This window comes from Dermacentor variabilis, chromosome 4, assembly GCF_050947875.1.
Source record: "Dermacentor variabilis isolate Ectoservices chromosome 4, ASM5094787v1, whole genome shotgun sequence".
In the NCBI taxonomy this organism is placed as follows: domain Eukaryota; kingdom Metazoa; phylum Arthropoda; class Arachnida; order Ixodida; family Ixodidae; genus Dermacentor; species Dermacentor variabilis.
In genome coordinates this window covers 72,064,889-72,078,214 of record NC_134571.1, presented here as the reverse complement: position 1 = coordinate 72,078,214, position 13,326 = coordinate 72,064,889, and the positions used below count along the sequence as shown (strand labels likewise).

The 13,326-nt window shown below is 43.2% G+C and overlaps 2 protein-coding genes across 2 annotated transcripts in view; one reads left to right on the top strand and one right to left on the bottom strand.

Moving 5' to 3' along the window:
• LOC142579349 (tumor protein D54) overlaps positions 1–2,574 on the bottom strand; it is a 39,828-nt gene extending 37,254 nt beyond the window's left edge. Inside the window, exon 1 of the mRNA XM_075689447.1 lies at positions 2,388–2,574. Coding sequence (XP_075545562.1) covers positions 2,388–2,439 — 52 coding nt within the window. The 5' untranslated portion in view covers positions 2,440–2,574. The remainder of the gene's footprint in view (positions 1–2,387) is intronic.
• A 176-nt stretch (positions 2,575–2,750) lies between these two features.
• On the top strand, positions 2,751–10,845 carry Sf3b6 (splicing factor 3b subunit 6). The gene is made up of 4 exons (XM_075689449.1): positions 2,751–2,854; positions 3,065–3,183; positions 5,450–5,588; positions 10,690–10,845. Exons 1-4 carry the CDS (start codon positions 2,831–2,833, stop codon positions 10,768–10,770), a joined length of 363 nt encoding a protein of 120 aa, XP_075545564.1. The 5' UTR covers positions 2,751–2,830; the 3' UTR covers positions 10,771–10,845.
• The last annotated feature ends 2,481 nt before the right edge of the window (positions 10,846–13,326 follow it).

The following is a 13,326-nucleotide window of genomic DNA, read 5'->3' as shown; positions in this document are numbered from 1 at the left end:
GTTCGTCTGCCGATCATCTCGTTTTTCTCACATGTATACGTACTTGCGTGTACGTGTTTTTGTGTATGTACGAAATGTAAACATTTTATGCGAATTCATGTTTTAATGTTTTCTTTGCTAAACACTACTTTTGCATTTGCTTTCCGGAGCTGCTACTATATGTTTAGAGGTCATGTATGGGCCTTTCGCAACTGGCTGAACATTTTTTTTACAACTTTACGGCATGAACGTATTAACTCTTCTAAGCCTGTCCTGTCATGCCACATTTTGAGTGCATATGAAAACCATCTTGTATAGACCAATGTAATGCAACCGACAAAAGCCCAAAGTTAGCCTATGTTTGCAGCATATGAGAAAATGTGAGGTGCAGACCAGAGACGTGGTGTATCATGAGCCAGACATCTCGGCTTCCTTGTAATAAGAGATTCGCCACGCGCAGCACTTGCTGGCATGAAGCTCCCCGAAAGAAATCTTGAGAACGCAGGATAAGTCTGACAGTTGAGTAAAATGATTTCATGTAACTTTATTTTGTTCACTTGAAAACAAACATATCACCGGCATTACTGAAGTAAAACTGTAGCAAGTAAACTGCTCCCCTGAAGTAATATTTATTGCAATGATAATTAGAGAAGAGGGGTCACAACATCTAATTTCTGATACAAGAGATGCTTATTTGTAAAAATCTTTTCATACAGGCATTTCATGAGAAAATTCATGGGTGTGTGTGGTCAAATGAACTGACAGTGCTTCAATGAAGTTCACATCTCAGTACTTGCAACAGATAATGCACACGGCATCATTGCTGTTTGCAAAAAAAAAAAAAAGTGCATTTTTTACAATTATACTTGCACAATTCTTCGAGGTCTAATTAGCATAATAATTACATTTGTAACAAAATTTGCTATTTGTCATTCACTTTGGCGGTGACTTGTTATGCACATAACCACAATAATGTGGCTTGCCACTCCGGTCGCGTGCTTACTCCATATTGCAATATTTCCATTTAGTGCCTGCCCATAGATGCTTACTGGTGTTGTTTGAGGATTCTAGAATTTTATTATTTATGCATGGTTCTCTAGTGCATGTCCCGTAAAAGTATCACTATTCCACGCATCAGAGATATAAGTTATTCGTTGCACTGACAATAAACGCGTATCGAGACTAAGTGACAATGAGTAGCTTAAGCGCAACTAAAAAATAACAGCTATCTGCGGTATCGGTCAATGAGCTGAGGGGCACGCTGATTGCAATCACAGGCAAAGCAGCGAAAATGGCAGAAAAAGTCGACGCTTTAGTTCAGAAACACTCTGCAACAGTAGCATGTCTAGCGTTTTACGAGTTTTCGATTTCCACAGTGCAAGCACAAAAGAATACTGCCGGACGCGCAACATAACGTTGCTTTCACAGATAAAGGAAGCTTTTACATTGTACTTCGCTTCGTTACCGCTTCGTTCGGAAGCAATAACGACACCAGATAAGACATTCTGTTGAGCGTTTCGCGACAGATGCGCTCGGTGAATTAAATTCGCATCCGAAGCTCGCTCGCCAGCCGCTTCCGTTTCGCACAGAGTGCACCCGCCCACACGCTGCGCCAGCATGGCCGTCACAACCAAAAACTAAACCAGGTCCATAAAGAAAAGACCGCGCCGGATACACCCGAAAACCGATCACACATCTAGGCTGCAACAGAACTACCTCATGCAAACAGGTTCCTTTTGTGCGCGGGTCTGGGAGCGAACGACCGAGTCACCGGCCGCGAGTCATTGCACAACAATGCCTACAGAATCTGCCAGCACAGTGGCGTCGAATTGCCGTAATGAATCTTCGCGTACGGGCCGAATATTGGAACCAACTCGGCGTACGCCATTCGAAATTTGCACAATTAGATAGTCACGGTGAAGGCTGCCTTGGCTGTCGCTTGAGCGCTATTATGTGCCACGGAATAAAAACCCCGAGAAGCCCGTGCATTCATCATTAAGCGGGCGTGCGAACAGGTGCTCCAGCATGCGGCAACGTGAACCACATGAAAAGTGCAAAGGCACATTTAGCCTCATGCGCAAGAGCGGTCAAGCGTTTAGAACAGTGCAGCACGACACAGCCTCGCTACTGCGGAATTTATCGATTTTAGTACGCCTCCCACGGAGCGACGTGAATTTCCCGTTTTGTGGGACGCCTTTTGCAGCGCATTTTGTTACAAGACGATTCTCAATTTGGTTCTCAACCAAACGGCGACTCACGGCGTCAAGTAATTTTGTGAAGGACCAACTAAAACATAACAGCTGCTAAGCTTTCTCGGAGTAGGGAATGCCAACTCGACCGGTGGAGCAGCTGATACCTAAGCCTACACGACGACGTTGTTTGAAGCAAAGCTCGGCAGTTGCTCTTACCGCTCCCCGACATCGTGAACGCCTTCCGTTCTTCCCTTGGGGTAGTAGACATAGACGCAGGCGCGGTTGTCAAGTGCCGGAGTGACGATTCTTCTGCGGATTTGTTTACGCCGACGCAAAGTTGGTGCCGCTTACAACACCCTCGCACAGCCAACCGAAGCGTACTCAGCGTACTTGCGACGGCTACGAGCACGGCTTACTCTGACTTCATACCAACCACTGCTACAATTCACATTAATCTGTTATAAAAAATTAACTCAAAAATAAACTATTTTAACTTAATATGCTGATAGTATTGCTGCTTAATTACTTATTTAAACACAAAGTATGATTGATTGATCTAATTTATGGTTACAACCAACCTTTGCGTTAACAGCCAAGCCGAGTCAAACTATGCCTTAGTGCAGTCATAGAGGTGCAGTCGGTTAAAACAAAACGCAATCATGGCGATGCAAAGGAAAACTAGCGTAAGTTTCGCCTTTGTATTGTGTTGTATCTGTTTGTACTGTATCTCTTAAGAGTGCTATTTCAAATATAAAGGTCTTTAAAACACGTAGGTTATGTGCCTTCGTTCTTTTCTCGGTTGATCGCAGGGTGTGTTGCCACCTGCCTAGGTGCCTGTGGTGTTTCCACACTTTCATAAGCGTTCAGCTAATTATTTGCTTTTTCATGTGCAGGTTCGGCTGCCGCCAGAAGTGAACCGAATATTGTACGTCCGGAATCTCCCGTACAAGATCTCAGGGGAGGAAATGTACGATATCTTCGGCAAGTACGGAGCCATCAGACAGATTAGAGTGTAAGTGACACTTTCATCTTGTTTGTTACAAGCGAATTCACTGATCTGTTGGGCTGCTAAGCACGATGTCGTGGGATCGAATCCCGGCCCCGGCGGCCGCATGTCTATGGGGGCGATATGCGAAAACATGCGTGTACTTAAATTTAGGTGCACGTTAAAGAACCCTGGGTGGTCCAAATTTCCGGAGTACCCCACTACGGCGTGCCACAAAATCAGATCGTGGTATTGGCACGTAACACCCCAAACCCCATAACTTTTTTTAAACTCTGATTCACTCCTGCCTTTTGATCGTCACACTAAAAAGCTCTTGTTCTGTGAAAGCTGGTCCGCTTATCACAATTATTCATATATATATATATATATATATATATATATATATATATATATATATATAGAGAGAGAGAGAGAGAGAGAGAGAGAGAGAGAGAGAGAGAGAGAGATGTGTAGGTGATTATACCGTCTCGGGCGTTGTATTGCATCACGAAGCCCAGTAAAAAAAAAAAAAAATGCTCAAACCAGTTGGAACTTTCTAATTGCAAGCAAATGGATATTTCCAATTGTGTTTTGGGATACCCATTGGAAAAAATTCAACAGGTCCAACAGGACCAATTGGTTTTTTGAACACAATTGCACCCAATTGGTCTCTGAATTAGACTTTGGGACTAACATGAAAACCAAAGGAAAGGAAGAAAAAAAAAAGCCTAGATGAGCACTAACCTTGATGTGAAACATATATACTTGAAACTCATTTTGAGAAGCACACTCATACATAAAAACACTACGGCAATTCTCTTCATTGACATACCAAACACTCACCACTTCAGTATACGAGAGATGCATGTCAGATGCTATATATGTGAACAAACTTTGGTTTACCAAGTGGTGCCAGTGGTTGATGAGAAATTGGTAAAATTTCAAGATAAATATTTAACTTGACTGAAAGCTAAATGCTTCTCTGCATTCATCACAACAAAATACAAAGATCTTTTACTATAGACCTAACCTTATAATTGTGCTGTTATCAACTATTCTGTTGTTTCGCGAGATTGCTCATCGACTTCCAATTAGGTCCATTTCGGACCAATTGTCATGCCAAGCTCCAATGATGCCCGACTGGAACCAACTGGACTTCTCATGATGTCCAATTTGAACTTGGGCCTCCGATGGTGTCCAATTGGGACCAGTTGAATCCCATTGAAAAATTCAACTGGACTCAACTTTTTTTTTTTTTTTTGACTCGGAGCTGACAGTAATGTAGCGCTAATATGATAACCCAGTACATGTTCCCTGTGGAAAATTTCACGTGATTTTAGCAATTTTGCGGACGTTGTTCATACTCTAAAGCAAGGCATTCGGTGTATTAAGCATGACGTTTATGTTTTACTCCTGCAAAACGGTGAGGTTGCAAATTTGGCTGCGTTTGATCAATCAAGATTGATATTAGCACTCGTAAAAATAAACGAAAATTGCCATCTAGCGAAGGGTAGTACGAAGCTGCAGAGGAAACCTTCACGGGTTTCTGAGAAGGAAAGCTTTGCAGTTGAAAAAAAATTCATCCTTGTCATGGGATCCAACCCTGCACCAACCCCTTTGCGGAGTGGTGCCTGAATCTGAACAGTATGTATTTCACTAGCTGCTTCTCAGAGCGTTTTGTGAGATTGTGTGCATGACGTTCTGCATAACATGCTGAAGCACTATTCGTAGCTTACATGATGCTATTGCAAAAAAGTCAATTATATAGTGGCTTCTAACATAATCAATGTTCCTCCATGTGGTGGCCATGAGAATGTATCTGTGAGTGGTTAACAGAATCAGATATGTGGCATGGTCTTCTTCATATACTGTGTACAAGCGGGAACAAAATAATACGGGATCTGCGAGCACTTGCCAAACTGCATTAGCAAAGCAAGCACCTTCTGTTGAGGCATGGAACTGCACATGCAAGTCCTTTCATACTTGTGTGCCTGCTCACACACCATCAAGCTTTAGGCTTACGGCATTCTCATTTGAAACTTTACTGCAAATTTGATACTTGTAAAGTGGGTTAATATAACCTTAACTAAACATGGCAGTTATGCATAAAAAATTGTGTTACTTCACAGAGTGATGAACATCATGCTTTTAATCCTGCCCTCCCATAAGTGCATTGACAATTTTATTAATCTGTTAAAGTTAGCTCGTGCACCCTGTGTGCCAATTGTCCTGTGTCAAATATATTGTGTTTGAGTTCTGCAAGTTCTTGCTAATGTTTCTTTTTCACGTGCAGTGGAAATACACCAGAGACTCGTGGTACGGCTTTTGTTGTCTATGAAGACATCTTTGATGCCAAGAATGCCTGTGATCACCTGTCGGGTTTCAATGTGTGCAATCGCTACCTTGTTGTCTTGTACTACCAGCCTACTAAGGTAAGGGCGTTGTTCACTGCTCCAATTTCACAGTGCAGTGTTCTTAGGCAACACGGCAATGTATTTCAGCACAAAATGTGACTGCAGCATAATTTAAGAAAATCATTTCTTAGAAGGTAGCTTCGAAAAGCGCCCACAAAATGTGTCCTGAATGATTGCAACCTGAGAGTACCTGTACAGTCATGGCTTTGTATAGAGTAATTTTTGCACCTCACCTCCGTTCATTAATTATTATTTTATGCATCTGTATTAAAAGGATGGTGCTGTCTAAGCATTTCCCTCCGTTGCTTTTGCAAACACTTTCGGTTTTTCTTTACACATTCTCTGTGTACGTAGGCTGCCAATGACTTAAGTGGTGTATTTTTTTTTATGTATTTGTTTGTTCCGGCACACTGATGGCCATGGTGCTGGCAGATGTTTAGTACATAGTATAGTAGCACATACGTGTGTTCAACTAATGAAGTATGTCCTACTGCAGCCTCTTCTTCAAGATTGTTCGAATTTTTTTACTAGTGTAATGGTCTCTGAACTTTTGTTATCGGTGATGCTTTTAGGACACCACATGTACACGCTCTTTGAGTGTGTGCTGAAATATGTATGCACTGCTATTTCTGCGCATTCACTGGCAGGAAGCTTTCTACCGAAGAAATCGCTGCTTATCATTTTCTTCATGGTACCACACATTTAAATAATCATTCTTCTGCACTTGACATTCGCTGCTGCTTGTGCGTCTGCATAGAGATTCCTACTGAAAATACTAGAGAGAACTCTAATGCTGCGATAGTTCAACTAGTACGAGAGTGATGCGTAGCGCATGAACTTGTGTGATCTTTGTGCTTGTGGCTTCTGATGTTCAGATCTGCCTCCTTGGCCTAAATTTAGAAACAGCGCTATTTTCTAAACGCAAAAGGCAGTAAGACTTTGCAAACATACATACTGTAAGACCTGCATAATATGGACCCGCATATAATACAAGGCATCGGGATATCAAAAAGAGGACTAAAAAAAGTTTCATCTGTATTAAATACAGATGAAACAAACTAATTGAAAACATATAGTATTTACATTAGACTTTGTGCTTCAATCTTCGTCACCCCCGGTTTTCTGCAGCTAAAATCATATTCTTCTAGAAGGCAACTGAGTACTGCTTTTGTGGTCCTGACATTTTGCTGTTTCACAGCAGAGAAAAAAATGCATTTTCCCAATAGCGTGCACTTAACGTGGTTAGCCTGGTAGCTCATATGCTGCCGAGGTGCTCACTCGCTCGCTATGTCAGCATGTTGTGATGGCCAAGCCAACGTCGTCTCTAGATAGTACCTCCTTTGCACTGGAGGGCGATCATAATGGTGGTAGCCATGCAGCCATAACAAAACTAAATTTGGACCTGCATATATGTAGTTATACAAAGCGGGAAGTTGGGACGCTAATAACTTGAAAAAAACTATTGTATTATATACGGGTTCTTATAGTAATCACTGTGAATTGTGGCATTTATAACTCAATATTTTGTTTGAATATCAGTTTGCAAAGTCACAAAGCTGTTTGAAGCCAGAAGTATAAAGTTTAGGCAAATCCATATACTGCCCATCGGAACATGCTGGCTGAACCGCAATGCTTGCAGTTCCCGTAGACACTAGCACCAGCGTTCTCTCTAGTGATATTTTAGGAAACTTAATGTGTGTCTGTACCTCACTGTTTCACGCTCACTCATTGTAGTGAACATTTTGCCTCTACATTGCATTCCTGTTATGCCCAGCATTGCACTTTAGGTTGAGGAACCCACTGCGAGCACTGAGCCTTTCACACTGCTTGCTGCCGTTTCTTTGTGGAATCGATAGCCTGCCTCAAATGCTAAGCCTTGGAGCATAATCACTTCTTACTTATGTGCACACCCACTCCACTATGGTTTAAAGGGACAGAAAACTGAGCAAGTTGGTTGGAATTCATGGCTTGAAAAGGCAGGTGTGCAAAACTTGCACGCAAGAAATGCAGCGTTTGTGTTGTCCTTTTTTCTTCCTCTTGTGTCAGGGTATCGTACACCTTCCTTTTCATACCAAGAATCCACTAGGTCTCTTTTGCGTGCAACAGATGTGCAACTACCCACTTCTCTGCTACTTTATAAAAGCCAAGAGATTGGTGTTGCCCAACATTCATATCAGTTGCATTTATATCACTGACATTTGGCTGTTCCACACCAGTTTTTTTAATTCCCAAAAGCATTGCAAGGAACTGTAAATGACTAATTGTCTGAGTTTAAAGGGATTCAAGTAAGTAAAAGATGGAGCCGTGCTTGGGGCTGCACGGGCACAGTGTCAATAATTCCTGGTTCAAGATAGCTTGCATGTGAACATGCACAGCCACATTGAGGGCAATGCATTCATCTTTTTCAACTTACGAAGCACAAAGGCTTCAGCAGATGCAATTGCTAGCAATCGCCGTTGACAGCCCCGTAGAGTTGCTGAGCAAAATCGAAGATAACATGCAACAAAACATTCAGTGGAGTGCACTCCGAGATGTGTTATCTGTAATTTTGTTCATAGGTCCTGCAGCATCTTCGCAGGTGAACACAGCTGTAGAAGCCTCAGTAACTGGCAAGACGAAAAAGATCAGGGCAGTGCTATCAGTGTGGCAGCGCTTGCTCAAGTGACAGCTATCTAGAACCAAGTGTTATCTGTAGATGACACCAGTGCCGCCCAAAGCATCGCATTCTAGCGTTTTAGGCAAGTGTGCTCACCGTACAATAGTTAACCTGTCTGTGCACACCACTGTTAATGTATTACCTTGAGTGTGAACAGCAGACCTTGTGGCAGAATTTAATGACATTGAGTTAGACCAGAGCACATAAATCTGTTACAGCAGTGACTACCCTCTCTACTTAAAGGGACCCTGAAACGCTTTTGGCGATTTTCTACAAACGTACTGAGTCGTTAGAGTAGGTCCTTCTGATCATTAATTGACACATCTAAGTGCCCCGCGTAAAGCGTGTAATTTATTATAAGGTTTTAAACATGCACATCGCTGCCGATCGCAGCACACTGTTCGGTGGAATTTTAAGCCGCCCCTACCCATATGACCGAAATCACCCATACGACGTCAGTGGGGCGAGCTATCCGATTGGCTGACAAGGGCGCGTGATCGATAATTTTTCCAACTTTATGGTGAACAAATGATCTTCGTAATAGTTGGAATGTTAGTTAATTTGTTTTTATGAAAAGAAAGTAACATAAAGAGAATGCACAAGAATAATTTTTCGGTACACTTAAGCACTTCCGGCACACAGCAAGTGTCGTCTGCTTGCGTTACAACGTACTCCATTTTGACGAGAGCTCCGCGGTCAGGGTCGGTCTCAGTCTTTTCGCGAGCACTATGATTCGACTTTGTTACCTTGTGAACTGCAAACGTAGCGACTGGCAATATGTCAAGCTGCGACATCGTGTCCCTCTGCAAGGCAGTGTACGAGCGAACTGGCTGCTGCGCATCGGACTGCTGCTATCCGATCGGCGCCAGGATTTGCGCGTTTGTGGCCGTCACTTTACACCGGAAGACTACTAACGCAATAGCGTTTCGCGAGTCCGGTATTTTAGGGCAAACGCAAGCGGACAGAGTCTGGCCGCTTGACTGTGCCGTAACGGGATGAGCCATGAGATGAGCAGCAAATGTGAATGGTCTGCACGGTGCAGCCACCTGGTGCCACAGAGCTCAACCATACACAGTAGCAGCAACGAACTGTGTGCTGCTGGTGTGTATATTTCGCAGGAGTGTAATCATCAACACGTTGTTTTTATAAATGTTTAAAATGGTTTACACTTGGTTAGAGCAATATTAGCGCTTTGTTTGGCTGGTTAAGCGCTGTGCCAACAAGTGTATAGACCGTGCAGACCGATCAGGCCGCTCACGTACGTCTACGCTAAAGTTCCTTCATCAGCTTGAGTTTATGCCTCCAGTCATTTGCCGAAATGACCAGCTTGACTGTGGTTACAGGACTACAAGACACGTTCGGCGCTACGACAGAATACTCGCAACGCACGCTGCTTCGATAGCTCTCGCTTGGGGTCGACCGCCAAGCGGCTAGCGGAGAGGTCTCGCGCGGGCGGGGGCGGGCTCCAAAACAACCGGAAGTGGACGATGTGACGTCGCATCGTGACGCTGAACCAGTGAAGGCGGAGCTTAGCCCCGCTCGCTCGGCGAAAGAGTTGAGGAGGAAAAGCATGGCTAGGGAGGAGGGTAACTTCTAATCGCTTGTAGCTCCATTAATACGTAACGCTTCACTTAAATTGTGGTGCGAATGTTCTACTTAAGCTGTACCCTACGCGTCTACAAAATTTGTCCGAACCGTTTCAGGGGCCCTTTAACTGCCTGCTGTAAAGGACTCGGCAGCAACATAACCTTCTATGAATGTATATTTGCTCAATCTCTTCTTTTTCCACCTGCCACAATGGCTCAGTGGCTATGACATTCTGTTGCTGAACACAAGGTCACAGGTTTCATTACTTCCTGGCAGCCATCATTGTTTAAAACACCATTTTATATATTAATTGGGATAATGGCTGTTCATTATTCGAAAACTATTCAATGTTCAATTCATGTTTGATTCTGTTTCAAAAATCACTATTTGCACACACCTACTAATGTGCATACTTTCGTTCCTACCATCTGCAGTATGCGTGACTTAAGTGTAATGCATAGATCAGCGTCCACACCACCTTTAGTGACCAGATTCGTTGTTACATGATATGGTACTCTAGAGTAATTGCACATATGGAGTGCTCTACTTGGAAGGTTGCCTGCCGCATTTTATTCCGTGAGCACTGTACACGGAAGAGGCTAAAGCTTTGCAAAGTCTTACGACAGATAGGTTCGGCACCTTCTCAGCACATCTTTTTTGCCCAGAGCTGGTAACCTTTGCTATTTCTCATTCCTCAGGCTTACTGTGCCAATTATTGCAGCAGCTTATTCACTGAAACCATTTGTAGTAATCAACTTAGAATTGCTTTAGTCCTTGTTGAATTTGTGTTTGTGCACAGGAAGACTAGTTCTGAAGGTAATGCGCTCCCCCCACCCCACCCCCTCTTGTTTTTTTTTTTTTTTGCCTCTGTTGCAGGCCTTCAAACGAGTGGACCAAGAAAAGAAAAAAGAAGAAATTGACAGAGTCAAGAAAAAGTATGGTGTGTCTGATGACTGAAGTCCACAAGCTCCAAGTCCTGCTGTTCACTGATCATCTGTATTCAATAAACAAAACCATATGTTCACAGCTTCACTGATTGTTTTTCTTGCTTGTTCCCATGTCTGAAGAAAACAGAAATTGTGTACTATTCAATGTATTCTCTCAATGAGAGAATTCATGAATGAACTTTATTCCCCTTTTAAGAAAGGGGAGGGGCTGGGGGGGGGGGGAGAGGGAGGTCTAAGTACTCCAGTCCCAGCAGGCGTCCATCACCACATTCTGTGGCTAAAAGTCCATCTACCAGTCGTGGTAGGCCTCCGTTACCTCCTCAGCCCACCTCAGGACTCGGTCCTGTAGGGTGGGATAGGAGTTGCGCAGGGCAGTCTCCCACAGCTCCTCGCTACTAGTTAATGGTTTGAGCGTGCGGGGAGGGGGGGGGGGGGGGAGTTTTGAAGGGGCATTGCCGCATGATATGGGAGAGATCTGCCATGGGGACAGGGCAAAAGCGACACTTGGGTGTCGGGCATGTGGCGGGAAAGAATAAGTGCGAAGTGTGCGGGGTAAGAAAAGTGCGAGTAGGGATAATAAAATGTAGATTGAGCACGAACTAACATTAGTATTGTAAACTGAGAGACGTGCCAATATGGTAGTTTCGTCAATTTGATTTCTATTTTATTACAACACTGTTCCAAGGTACCAAAAAGTGCTTGTGGCGTTATATAGAGAGTTTATTCAATTTGAAAGGGTCAAATATTGGACAATTAGAACTCTGGGTGTCACCTGCGGTTAAATTACAAGCGAAAGTGTTGAAGCTATTGGCCATGCTCAGAAAAGCATGAAAAGCATTGAAGCCAGTTATAATCATAAACCGTTTCACGATTTTCAGTTCAGCAGCACTCGGTGGATTTGTCTAGAAATGGGGTACGCAAGGTATTTGAGGACATGGCTATGAATCGCCATAGGCATTAACAACCTCATTCCATCTCCCTATGTGCTTAACTTTGTCTTCACCAATCTCTCACTCATCTATCTAGGGCATTTATTTCAAGGTAGCTGCTTCCGTTCTGATACAGGAGGTGAAGCCACATGCAGTCCTGGTTGCCTTACATACTGATCACAGCAACTTGGAGACCAGCACTTTCGTGAATGTGGCAAAATCCTTTCTTTTCCAGATGGGACAAGATATCATAGCCAATTGTAATCTGTGGCAAAGAGAAACATTGCAAGTGGTCAGATGTCATTCAGGCAGTTGATTTTCTTCAACAACTGTATGCTATTAGGGGTATGAACCTTGAAAAGCCAGTGATGGCCTTTGCGGAGCAGCTTTAGGTGGCAAAGTCAACAGTTGGGCTTTCTGTACATGAGGCCATTATGTGCTACCCCAAAGAAATAGATCTGCTGCTTCTTGTAAAGCCTGCACAACTTGAGAGTCGGTGGCTGTGAAATTCTTTGACTATGTCACCCTCGATGTGGCAACCTAGGCCAACATTTAAACCTGCTGTACTGTATGCTAATATGTGAGACTGCAATATTAAGAAAGTGTAACTTGGCCTGTCCATGCCACCACTTCTGCTGAAAAGAAATGTAGCTTTAAAGTTTAAAGTACAAACTGAAGAAGGCGCACCTCCGTCCAACAGCTTCACGAACGCTTGGCTTGCTCTGCTCGTGCTGCTGGTCGCTGGTGTCATTCAAGACTGTGCCTCACGCTGCCTCGCCGTTCCTTGAACTTGTAGCGTCCTTGAAGGACACCACGAATAAACCTCTTATCAAAAAACTAATGCCAACTAGGCTTTGTATCTAGATATCAGTAGCTTCAATATTGTTCACACATTGCCTGTTTGTGACAATGAAGGAGAGGAGGGATAGAATAGTTAACTTCACAATTTCCAGCAAAAATTATAAGGGGAAATCTGGCACTACCATGGGAATGATGGATTTGTCGTACATGGATTTGCCTAATCTTCATTCTTGTGGCTTCAAACGTTCTTGTGACATTACTTGTTACACTTTCTAAATTTTTAAGCACTAATAATTTTCTAAACACAGCAAGGCAATTGGTTTGCACACATGTGCAACCATTGCTGTTTGTGGCATTTGTAATGCAATATGTAGTTGGAAATAATTTATGAAGTCTCAAAGCTCTCTCAAGCCAGAAGGTTGAAGTTTAAGCAAATCCATATAGTAACCATCAGAAGCTCTGATCATTTCCATTTTGGTTGGATGGCCATACACTCGCATCTTAGACTAGCCCCAGAGTTCCTTCTAGTAATTTTTGAAGAAGCTATATGGTTAACCAGCTTGTCTGTGGTACTCCAAACCATACCCGGTAAAGATAAAATATGAGTGGACATAGTGGGGTGCAGGAGGCTGCATGAGCCATATTCCCTTTCTCTACAACACAATGGAACTTTCAGTGCCAGGAACCGTTACTGGTTATTGGAAATATATTTCTTTGGCTACCCTGTAGTTGTGAAAAGGGTAAAACAAACACACACACACAAAAAGAGGAAAACAGCGACTGACAAAGTCAACCACGTAGCAACGATTGCAGTATGTCATGTCATCCAAACTCTC